Genomic DNA, 12,670 nt, shown 5'->3' with positions numbered 1-12,670 from the left:
AAATCCCATTTAATATAAATTCCTCTAGTGGCCTAAGTACTGGTAATCACTTCAAGCTTTTTTTTTTGTCTCTGTAAAAATATACCTCAGCCTTCCCTTACCCTTGTCTTTAAACTGCAAGCTTGACAATGCTGAATTTGGTTGTCATACTGGATATTTTAAGTCATGCACTTTTATAACAGTTCTTCAATATTTAATTGGACTGACAGGTAAATAAGTTTGAATTTACTCAGGGGAATTTATGTTAATAATTTAATAAAATATGATTCTCAAATGCAGTTGCAATTATTGATATCAATGAAAATGAAGATAACCAGGTAACTCGAGATGTTGTGGAAAACTGGTCAGTAGAAGAACAAGCAATGGAGATGGATCTGGCTATTCTTCAGCAGGTGGAAGATCTAGAGAGGAGAGTTCAATCAGCTAGTTTGCAAGTTAAGGTAAAACCAACTTTTAGTAAAATGTCTCTTTAAAATAACATTACTGAAGTGGTAAGGATTTAAAGTAGGTAGTAGCAATCCTTTTATTGTTGGTAAGTGCCTTCTTGTTCATCTGTAATTGCAAGTAAAATACGCTGCAGCAGTGTCATGGATATTTGCGTTTCAGACATTTCATTGCAGTTAAATCTTCAGCTGAAGAAGATGGGTCAGAGTCGCTGCCCCTGCAGAGTGTTCTTTGACAGTGTTCCTTTTATGATAACCTTTTCTGATTGCCAAGATTTCATTGCATTTAGATAATTTTAATTATAGCGGGTTTTGCCACTGTTCTGTCTGTTTTGGGGTTATTGTTGCTGTTATTGATTTCAGAAAAGCCTGCAAATACATCATAATACCTTGCCTGTTAAGAATTGACTGCCTGTCATTACAACTTGGAATTTTTCCAATGTCGATGATACCAGACTGAGTATGTTTGGTAGAAGTACAGGTGTGTTTTGGATGTAGTATGTTCTGTGAGTAGATGCTAGTTCTATGTGACCAGTTGATAACTCTCTTCTGAGACTACTGAACAGATAGACCTATTGCGATGTTTTGACTAGTAGAACAGGATACTTCGAATGGAGATAAGAATGCAGACCATTGCAGGAAAGTACCTTCGGGAAGTCTGGTAATGCTTGTATGTTTTTGATTAATTATTTTAGTTCTCTGAAGATTTTGGAAAGTTTCTCTGCAGATGGATTACAAGTAACCAAGATATACTGGAAACAAGTCTTCAATTATTTAGTCTGAATCTGTAAAACAGTTCCTCTATTTACACAAAGTTAATAGCAACCAATAAATGCACAAACCTTTCTGTTAACATAGGGCTGGCTGTGTCCTGAACCTGCATCAGAAAGAGAAGACTTGGTATATCATGAACATAAGTCAATCACTAGATTGCACAAGAAGCACGATGGGGATTGTGCTGGAGGCGGAGAAGGCAGTACCAGCTCTCTAGAGCGGAAGAGTGACAACCCTCTAGATATAGCTGTAACCAGGCTTGCTGACTTGGAGCGGAACATTGAGCGAAGGTATCTGAAGAGCCCCTTAAGTACCACCATTCAGATCAAACTGGATAATGTGGGCACAGTTACTGTCCCTGCTCCTGCACCATCCATTAGTGGTGATGGTGACGGGTAGGTTTTTGAGATTAACTTGAAAAATTATTGTGCTTCTTTGCTAATTGGAGCCTATTTTCTATTGCCTGTTATCTATGTACTTTCTTGTATGTCTGTGATCCGTATGGATCATGCTATTCTGCATGGTGCTTTGTAAAGATATTTTTTGTTACGTTTGTTGATAATCTTGCAAAGTTATCTTACATTTAACTGGTTGTTATTAAGCTTTGAGGCACGTAGCCACAGTCTGTGCACTACATCAAATTTAGTTGCTTAAGCCTTATACTTATTGGCTGTGTATGTTTTGTCATTGCTTGGCTTTCAGTGTGATAATGATTGTTCCACGTTTAAACATAAGCAAACACAGATGTGACCAACTTAATTTCTCTATATTTCAATGCAGAGCTGAAGAGGATATTGCTCCAGGGCTAAGGGTGTGGAGAAGGGCATTGTCAGAAGCGCGCAGTGCTGCACAAGTAGCTCTGTGCATTCAGCAGTTACAGAAATCGATAGCATGGGAAAAATCTATTATGAAAGTCGTAAGTGTTTTTCATTTAAAAAAAAATACTGTAACTGAACTAATTTTGCTGTATCATGGTTTCCCATCTTAGGTATTTCAAGATACCATGATTAATAATGTATTTCTTATTACAGTCTGTAAAACTTAGTACACTTAAACTGTACATTGTGCACAGGTGAATATAAATATACCAGAAAGGATTTTCTCCTTCTTTCCAAACTAATAACATTAAATTCTTAAGATGAAAAGCTTTTGTAATAGTTTGTTACATGTAAGATAGTAATTGTTCCTTGTAATTAACATTTAGGTAAAAAGAGTTGTTTGTGGCTTCATCTCATGGAAGATAATCTATCCGATGAAAGATTTCCAATCTCATCCATGGCATAAACTTTATGGTGGTTCACAGTCACATATCCCAATTAAGGACTTCCTTTTTCAGGAAGTTGAGATGCTCCAAATGTGTGGCTGCTTTGCATGTACACTTTAACAACTGGACATACAAATTGGGCAAGTGTCTGAGCAAACAGCCTGAGATACCTGTTTCCTTATACGCATGCCCATTTAACAAGTAGATCCGTGTTAAATCGCATATACAGAGAAGGCATGCAAAATGCATGTATCAAAATTTGCATGGACCTTTGAACCTCAAATTTCTGAAAGCAAAAATGTAATATTACTACAGCAAAGGTGATAGGAAGAATTTTCATAATTAAAATCAATTGCTGTTGAAATGGTATTATGTAAAGATATTTCTCCAGTTATTGCACTATTGTTGAATCTGAGCTTCATTTGCTATATAAACCCTATCCCTGGAAGTGTTTAAGGCCAGGTTGGATGGGGCTTTGAGCAACCTGGTATAGAGGAATGTGTCTGTGTCTAGGAGGGTTGGAATTAGATGATCTTTAAGGTTGGAATTAAGATGGACTTAAGAACCATTCTGTGGTTCTATGATAAAGAACCAGCTTTGTGATATAATTAAGTATGGCCAGTGCTACACAGTGGGTTCTGGCAAAAGTGATTCTTTCATTATTGGTCTTTGCCCTAATTTTTTAAATTTCTGCAAGTTCTATATATTTTTAACTTCTGCAAGTTCTATATTGATGTGAATTACATCTGGACAATTAAAGGATGATTTAAGTAAAAATTATCGTGTAGGGGTGTCTCTTTAATTTTATGTATTTTCAGCTTTAAGGCTGTATCTTTAGAACAAAGTTTATCAATTTAAGAGCAGGTGAAAGGCAGTTGAATGTTTCAAGGTGTAGTAATTTATTAACCAGAAAAAATGTACAATATCATTCTCAATTTGATTGAAATGTTCTAGGCAATGAATTGCATAGTAAATGTAAATACTTGGTGAAAACATGGAGATCTTTAAGTTCCTGAAAAAGAAGTCCAGGTATAGAAGAGTGTCAAAACCACACGATGCTTGTAAGGAAAATGATGACACGTTAGATATTTTTAGTTATTAATGTGAATTTCAGAGAGTGTTCAGATCACAATGGGTTTGCATTACTGAGTTTGCTCATGGTGTCTTTGGATAAGATCCTTACCAATTATTAACTGAAAATACTTCTTAAATGTAAAATATAAATTAATGCAATGCATTGAGTAACTTACGTGTGCAGCATGGGCATAAATGAAAAGACTGGGAAAGTATGTGTGGACCAAGTAATTTTGATAGGTATAAGACACCTTTACTTCCCATCAACATAAGTTGAATATAAAAAGTATTCAGAGTTTTTTATACTGGAGGACACCAAACTTACAATGAATTTTCAAATGTGTTTCCATGTAGCTTTTAGATTAGTTCCTCACACACTATATATATTCCTTTACAAATGTGATTATTACCAGACTCTGTGGTAAAATGAAAATAATTTTCGGAGTGAATTTGTGTGTTAGAAGGGGAAGTGCAATTTAGGTACCATTCCTGCATTTCAAAATTTAAAAATTAAACTGAAGCAATTTTCTGTGTGTTGTAGTACTGCCAAATATGTCGAAAGGGAGATAATGAGGAGCTGCTGCTGCTTTGTGATGGTTGTGATAAAGGCTGTCATACTTACTGCCACAGACCCAAGATCACTACAATACCAGATGGTGACTGGTTTTGTCCTGCATGCATAGCAAAGGTAACACTAACCATAAAGGTGAAGTGACATATAGCACCCTCTTTATAGATGCTAGAGTTTGTATGTCTACCAGTGCTTTTTTCAACAAAAATAATTATCTATATGTTTTGTATTGGGCTGCAACTAATATGAGACATAGTTTTATTTAACTAGGATTTCAATGGCAACAAAAGTTGCTACAGTTTGTCTTAGATTTTAGATTTTGATGCAAGTACATACAGAATTTTCTTGCCGATTCAATGCCAGCTTTTTTTCTTTTGTAATACTTTTCGGCATTTGTCTTTAGAGCTTCATTGTGAAGAGCTGACAGACCAACGTCTTTGTATTTGAAAAGACCAACCATAGAAAAAACACCTAGTAAATCAGCCTTTTTTACAGCAAAGAATAGTTTTACTTTTTTGATACACCATAGTGCATTTAAGAGAGAGGCTGTGTATGTTTCATGTGTGTGTTCTTTTCCTCCAATAAAAACAGTCTAAATAGAACTTTAAGATAGTTGTATCAGAATGACTGAATTAGCAGGTAGTATTGTTAAATATCCACAGTCTTTCCCATCTGTACCTAGTCCTGAAATTAAATGCAGTTTTTGCTAAATTCATTCATTCTTATGTTTCTGCCATGACCTGTGAATACTGTAACTGAAGAAAGAGCTTTTCACTATCGTATTCAATTTTCTGTGTTCTCCAATTATTGTCAATGTGGCCCTTTTTTTATGCATCTTTCACTAAGTAATAAGGAAGACAGATTGTTTTTGAAATAATTTTGTGCAACCCAAATAATGAAAACAGCTCATGGTTGATTGTATTGAGCTAAACTCATTCTGTAGCTTTTTCCTGTAGTTATCATGGGATCATATTGCAATTTTTCTTGTTATAAGGATATACATTATCCTATCATGCTATGGGATGGAACACATGGGATTTTTTTCCTTAAAATAATTACCATTTTTAGTATGACAAAGTAACTTTTTTCTCATTTTTTTTTTCTGTCACAAATTTGGATGAAAGTTGGAGATTTAAAGGTATAAGATATCTAAAGTGAATCTTCAGGAGAACTTAAAAGTATATCGAATATTGATTCAAGATTCTGCAAAACATTGAAACAGTTTTGCATAAGATTAGATATAAAGTTTGCTGTTCTAATTGAATTCATTTTAGATTTTTTTCTTGTCTAAAATGAGGTGGCCATTAACCACCTTCCATTCCCACCTATTAGGAGTTAATAGAGAATATTTCCAAGTCAGGCTTTTAGATATTCACAATTGATTTGTTCTCATTGCTTTACATTGCATTTTTATCCAAATGGCTGAAAATAAGAATTCCTTTTCAATTTCTGTATAAACAGACATGCTTGACTGTTTTTCTGTCCTTGGACCAAGAACATAGACATGATACAGAATGGCATTAATTGAGTGCTGTTATTTATAAAACTTTCTAGTGTTCTCTATTGAGGAAAAGTAATTCTACGCACAACATACATTTTCCACGTTACAGATCAGATGACAAATTAATTACAAACTGACCACATTTTTTGCCTTGCCAGTTACAATCAATGCCAAAAATATACCCTTTCTTAGTTTCACCTCATGGTCTGTAAATATTTTTATATTTGATTAAATAATAATCCTTATTTCAACTTGTTTGTACCATTCTTTTATTTTCATACTCCTTTTAGGTTCTCCTGTAGTTATCTTACAGTCAAGCTAATTACATTTTTCCTATCTATCTTCTAATCTTTAAATCAATTGATCCCTCCACTCCACTGACTTTTTTCAAAGCTCTTTTTGCATATCCTAAAAATAATGTCGTTACTTGAAAATGAATGTAGAATCTCAGCTATGGTTATATCAGTCTTTTAAGAATAGACAAATACTTTTCCTAAAACTTGGTCAGCCTGGTTTGTTTGTTAGGAGGAATTGTCTTACCATCCTGAAAATCAGGTGCTTTTATACTGTCACAATTTGGGTACAAAGGTTACTGTAATTTCTTGGCTATTGCTTATTCCTGTTTTTTTCTATTATAGGCAAGTGGTCAAACTCTAAAAATAAAAAAACTTCAAATGAAAGGGAAAAAAAGTAATGAGCAAAAGAAAGGCAGGAAATTATCTTTAGCAGGAGATACAGAGGATGAAGACTCTGCAACTACAAGCATCTCCTTAAAAAGAGGAAAAACAGATCCTAAAAAAAGGAAAATGGATGAAAATGTTTCTGTAAGCCAACTAAAGCAAGAAAATTTCACTGCTATTAAGAAACCTAAAAGAGATGATTCCAAGGACCTGGCTGTATGCAGGTATGATCTGCTTATTTATAAAGTTACAAATTCTAAAGTATGGTACGTGTTGTTGAAGCCAGTAACGCCTTGTTACGCTTACCTGTGTTTTGGGGAACAAAAACCCTATTCTGTCATGCATCTCCACCCATGTTGTGATGATTTGACTGCAGATGTAAAGGATTTTGCTTGCTTGCTGGAGTAAATGCTGTGTTTGGCAATGAAGCCCAAGAGGAAAGTACTTAATGGTAGAGTGTGGTCTATGAAATTTATTCCTCCTTGCCCTTCCAAGAATGGGAAGAACCCTGAGAGCTGTGGTACTGACAGCTTTCTTAATTGTTTTGAAGGTGATTATCCACCATGTCTGAAAAGCATTGTTGCATTTTACAGAGGATGAGATAGTAATAGAAAAGCATCTTTTTTTAGTGTTTCTGGTCAGTATAAAGTGATGTAGTTTAGCCTCTCCATGGTTTTGGAAAGCTAGTATTAGTATCTGTTTAATTAAGTTGCAAATCATTTATTGAGGTTCAAACTATTAACATTGCACAGATAATTCCTCTTGCATCAGTTTGTTGGAGAGAACTAACTGCTACCCTGAATTGTCAGTTATCTGCCTGACTGTTTTGTGCCTTGCAGAGGGCATAGAATACAAGTGTTTTCCCTTTGTAGAATGAACCTATTCACAGTATATGATGAATTTATGGAACAGTGAACAACCTTTGTGAATATGTGAACAGTTTAAAAATATTGATTTAAATCCTTATTTTATTCAGCATGATTCTCTCAGAATTGGAAACTCATGAAGATGCCTGGCCTTTCTTACTTCCTGTAAACTTGAAACTTGTTCCTGGTTATAAGAAAGTTATTAAAAAACCTATGGACTTTTCTACCATTAGAGACAAGCTAACTAGTGGGCAGTAAGTAAAAGTATTTTAAATTTTACTTTACATTTTAAGAAAATGTTTAAATATTCAGCAAAACTTTAAAAAGGCTATGCCAACTTGAAATACGGTACATTAAAAAAAAAAATCAAGTCAACTATTTTTATGTGCCTTCTCTGGCACCTCTCTACTTTCAAAAATTCATAACTGTTAAGGTCTGTCTTTGCCGTATCTAAGCTGAAATAACATGTCAGGTGGGAGGACCTGTGGAACTGACTTCACAAGAAAAAGAATAGAATTGCCACGTTAAATGCACAAAATCAGTCAACAGGAATAACTTTTCTAATTGTGTGGGCTTTAAGCTAATGGAGTCCGTTTAAATAATGTTGTAGTGTGTTGGAGTGAATTGGTACCACTGGTGTGGGGTAACATTCCAGACATTCCAGTAATGGCAGTTGATCATTTTCTAGTCCTAGAATTAGACTGCACAACTTCTTACAAAGATGATGATACTACCTTTACACTTCTAATATTCCTATTCTCCTTCCTTCCTTATTACATCCCGGTGCTCTTATGACTCCCCAACACCAAAGAAAACTTTGTCATCCATAAAGAAAACGATGAACCCTTTTCAGCATCTGTCAGCACCACGCAAAGCAAGTTTCCTAGGATGACACAAAGGGCTTTTTAACCTCTTGAGATTTTTCCTCCCTTATGCCTGAGAGCGTAATATATTCCACATGCCTATTGGTAGACTTGAGACTTCTACTGTATTTCTTTTTTAACAATTGCTCTGAATACTGGAATGCTATTTGGACTGTGTGTGTTCAGGATAAGAAAAAAAAAAAAAAGACAATGTTACAGGATTAATCCAGGCAGCCCAATCATCCAATATACCTGAATGTTCCTCTTTTAGGTAAATGCAGCTGTACTCAACACTTCCTTTGAAAGGGCTTAAACCCAAGAAAAAGATGAATAAGTGGAAAATACCCATAGTATTTTAACTAGAAAACTGTTAAAGGGAAAATGGAAGCTAATTAAAAAAAAAAAGTTTGTTTTCCAATATAGACTTGAAATTCTACCTTACAATTTTTTTTAGTACAGTAACAAAAACAACAGTGAAAGAGAATTTGCTTACAATGGTGTTCAGTTTCCTGAAAATATTTAAATTTGAATTTAAAAAGTTAAAGGTATAATTTATTCATTTAGCATTCTGTGACTGATTATAAATTCACTGATGATAAGAGTTCTTTTTCATGTAGTTGAAGTATTTTTCTCCTTTGGCTGTCACTGTTCCAAAAATCATTTACCTTTTTCTTCTTTCAGGTACCCTAATCTTGAGGCATTTTCGCTAGATGTCAGGCTTGTTTTTGACAACTGTGAAACCTTTAATGAAGACGATTCTGACATAGGCAGGGCTGGCCACAACATGAGGAAATATTTTGAAAAAAAATGGACAGAGATTTTCAAATTGAGCTGAAGTTACCAGAACTAATTTTTCTCCTTTAAATGAGGACTGATAAGACCAGCAATGTGAACTGTAGTTACATGAAAGTGCAAGGCACGTGCATAACTAATGACTGTTCTCTTTCCTTAAAAATGTCACAGAAGAGTGATACTAGTTCTGAAGGCTTCACTCCTACAGCAACCATGGCCCCTTGGTTATTGGTTTGTATGTTTTAACAAACTAATTTAGGTAGAACAGGGAAGCACACCCAAAGAATTTCAAAGAAAGGGGTGTTATAGTGCAATAGCAATTAAAAATATATCAAAACGCACTGAATATTCAACCACCAGAGCTCTACTTGGGGAAATGGTTCTTTTTCCCTTTCAATAAATATCTATTTTTCATTTTTTTACTTTGTAGTTTATTTTTTAGTGAATGTATTTAATTTTATGAATTATTTATGATTATACAACATCCAGAATCTTCGTTTTCTGTGAAAAGGAAGAATTAGAAAATTGCTTTAAATCTTGAAAATACAACAAGGAATGTTTTAAAATATAAAACAAAGCCAAGTGAAACTGTTTACACTGATGTGCTGTAAAAGCACTAAAAATTAAACTTTACTGTAGAGTTACAAGTACATTTATATATATGTTGCTGCATCACTTGTGTAGTTAAATTGTATTTCAAGACAGTGAAGAAAAAATTGAGACATGTATATACTGTTCATTATTGTTTATATTAAGTCTTGTTTTAAATATGTATGATGTGTACATATTGTTTGCAGACATTATTGTTTATGCCTTAGGAGGACAGTAGCATTTTATTTTAGTCTTAAGATAATTACAGCTATATGGCTTGTACAGTAATTATCCTCTACCAACACTGTGGAGTCTCCTTAATCTTGGTAGTGCCTGCCTTCAAAACAGGGTGTAGGGGATATTAGTTTTCCATTTTTCTATTTTGTTACATAATTTCAAGCCACCACAGCCTCAATTTCAAGTATAATCATTTGTATTCGTGTGGAATAAAATTGTGACGATTTCCTACGCACACAGTATTTTTTCATAGAAACAATCCCCTCCATTTGCCTTGCCCCATAAATAACAAAAAAGACATTCGTAACCACTGTGTTTTATCTACTGTGTGTTGTGGTGGCCTGTTGGGGCAGATAGAATTTTTTTTTTTTTTTGTACTAATGTAAGAGTACTTGAAGTTTTATTTAAAAGAAATGTTGTGGAAAGGTAGCATTCCTTTTCTTTTCTTTTTTTCATTTTTTTCCCTTTTTTTAGGAGTGTTATTTTACACTAGTATGTGTGGCACGGATACAATAAACGACTGTTTTGCAAACCAGATTTTCTTGGCGATTTTAATATTTCAAATCCTGCATATACAGGAATGTTTTTAATAATATCTTGGGAGTCTTGCATTTAACATTAAGTTTGTTTGATGCATCTAATTCTCCTGGCCTTTTAATGGTAACTTGAAGCAATTGCCAGGCAGAGTAGCGGTTCTACCACCTACTTGAATGAGCATAGATGACGCGGCCTTTAGGTGTAACCAGTTGGCTGCCTAGTGTTTGACCTCTTTCTGCCAGTCCCGCTTATCACGTGCATTCACGCTGTAACAACAGTAATGTAAATACGTACCACATGTAATGTTTCTTAAAAACAATGATGATTATATGGTTTGGGTTTTTTTGGTCTGTAGAAGGGCATGAGTCATAATCATTGTTCTGACTAAAGAAAGTAGAATTGTAGATGAGTGCTGCGGAGCCCCAATACCTAAAGCTCCCTTGACAAGTAATTTTTTTATATTTTAAATTAGGCCTGCCAAGTTTGAGCTTTAGTCTTGTTTTTTATACCCCTTTGCCATTATATTTTCTCCCTCTGCTGAGTGTCTGTTTTTTAATAAAATTTTTGTTTGTTTCTGTTGCCCTCTCCAGAACATCTTGTTGAATGTTATTTTTCTTTTCTGAAGTCTTGTTAGAAGAACCGGTGTTACATAAAATAAAAAAAAATTCACATCTGGATATTAAAGCATCCTTGCATTCTAACACTAGCTCCACCACTGACTGCTTCATGGCTTTCCTCTTCATCACATTTTGGAAGATTTCAATTAAAAGGTCTGCTGGTATGTTTCAGAGATATGAAGAGTAATCTGCATTTAGAACATATAACAGTAGGCTTGTAAGAGTGTTATAAGTATGCTTAGATTATTGGCAAAAGCATTTATTCGATGCAAAACAATTGTTTTTATTTTATCAGATTCTGTACTGGTTAATGTTTTATCCCCCATAGTAAATCTCATAGTTTTCTGGAAGGTTAGAATAGAACATTACATACATTACAGCCACATTACATACATATTTGCATTTTTCAGCTTGTATCCTGATTCGACTGTACAGCTAGGACAGTTAAGGAGCTTGCAGCTATGATAAGAGAGGTGAAGCTTGTCTCACTAACTTTATGTTACCAATGTATTGCTTTCCTCGCTATCAGCCAGTATTTTCATTCCAATTTAAATAAAATTAAATTTACAGAATTATATTTGAAAAGTGAGCCTGAATCATAAACATGCCATTATATGTCTTCTTAGATAAGATCAGGGTTTTAACTACTGGAAAAAATGTGCTTAATTTTTTCTTACTTGCTAACCTTCTCTCCTGTTAATGTTCCCATCCGTCTGTTTTTGTAGAGAAAAAGTCCAGTGTGCTCTCTTCCTTTCTGAATGATGTAGGCTTATCTAAATTTGGAGAATTTCTTGACAAACTTTTGAACTCTTTATTTTAAAATACCATTAATAGAGAAGGTCAGTGAAGAGTTTTCTAGCTGTCACTTTGGATTCTATTTTGTCTCTTGGCATCTCTTTGAAAACAAATTGGCTGGCACAGAAGCAGGTGCAAATTAAAAGTTATAGTTGTCGTAAACAAAATATGTATGTTTAAAAAGAGATCTATTGCTTTTTCTTAAGTCTTTTTATATGACTTAATTTCCTAATGACAGTTTGTTAACTGAGCAGCTGTACCCTATGAATGGGCACAGACATCTGAGGAAGCACCATGAACACGCTGAACTGGTGGTCTAGGGGACCTTGTTCATTAGGTTTGCATCATATTATCCCTAGATGTTCTAGATCTACCAAAGTGTGCCTGCAAACTGAGCACTAAAGATGGAAATCGAGAACAACATAACTATGCTGTTTGATTGTTTGATTTTGCAACTCTGTAGTTCTGAGTTCAAGGTAGATCTAAAAATGCAAGCTCTCTTTTTCTTTAATATGTACACTTAGAAAAACGGGCATCTTTTATCACACAAATTTCTGTTGACTGTATTGTCCAAAGTAACCATGGCTTATAGAGGCTACACTTCTGTGCATGCTGTTGTTTCGCAATTTGTTATCGAGTGAACAATTTCGAATTTCCCAGGTGCTATTTATGGACCACTCTTTAAGTGGAAGCCGTGGGCTTCGTGAGCTGCCACGAGCTGAAGGGAAGGGTGGCGACGGCTCGGCGGCAGCGGGGAGCGCCTCGGCGCTGAGGGCTCTCCTCGCGCCGCCCGCTGAGAGCCGGCCGTACCGCGCTGCTCCCGCCCGCCGCCTCGCCCTGGGGGCGCCCGTGTGGCCGCACCGCAGCGATCCTTCGCCGATAAGGAAGGAGACTGCAGCGTTACACGGATGCAGGCCACCGCACCGGGAAACGAAGGCGCTTGGGAAAGCGTCGCAGGCGAAGCGGCGGGGGAAAAAGCAAGAAGCGGCCGAACGCCCGCGCCGACACCGACGTTGCTTCCGTGCGGGGAGCGCGGGGGCAGACGCTGGGCGGCGCAGCGGCGCG

At 35.6% G+C, this 12,670-nt stretch overlaps 1 protein-coding gene across 22 annotated transcripts in view; it reads left to right on the top strand.

Annotated features, from left to right (window-relative positions):
* Positions 1–10,870, top strand: part of BAZ2B (bromodomain adjacent to zinc finger domain 2B) — a 142,822-nt gene extending 131,952 nt beyond the window's left edge. For 18 of the 22 annotated variants that reach the window (XM_048053997.2, XM_048054000.2, XM_048054003.2 and 15 more), the window contains 7 exons: positions 280–440; positions 1,302–1,612; positions 1,998–2,133; positions 4,097–4,243; positions 6,266–6,531; positions 7,284–7,427; positions 8,718–10,870. In XM_048053997.2, coding sequence (XP_047909954.1) covers positions 280–440; positions 1,302–1,612; positions 1,998–2,133; positions 4,097–4,243; positions 6,266–6,531; positions 7,284–7,427; positions 8,718–8,871 — 1,319 coding nt within the window. In that variant the 3' untranslated portion in view covers positions 8,872–10,870. The remainder of the gene's footprint in view (positions 1–279; positions 441–1,301; positions 1,613–1,997; positions 2,134–4,096; positions 4,244–6,265; positions 6,532–7,283; positions 7,428–8,717) is intronic. The other 4 variants (XM_048054016.2, XM_048054014.2, XM_048054015.2 and 1 more) reach the window with 1 other exon arrangement.
* The last annotated feature ends 1,800 nt before the right edge of the window (positions 10,871–12,670 follow it).

This window comes from Anser cygnoides, chromosome 6 (genome assembly GCF_040182565.1).
Source record: "Anser cygnoides isolate HZ-2024a breed goose chromosome 6, Taihu_goose_T2T_genome, whole genome shotgun sequence".
In the NCBI taxonomy this organism is placed as follows: domain Eukaryota; kingdom Metazoa; phylum Chordata; class Aves; order Anseriformes; family Anatidae; genus Anser; species Anser cygnoides.
The sequence above is the reverse complement of the archived record's forward strand: the minus strand, read 5'-3'. Positions and strand labels throughout refer to the sequence as shown.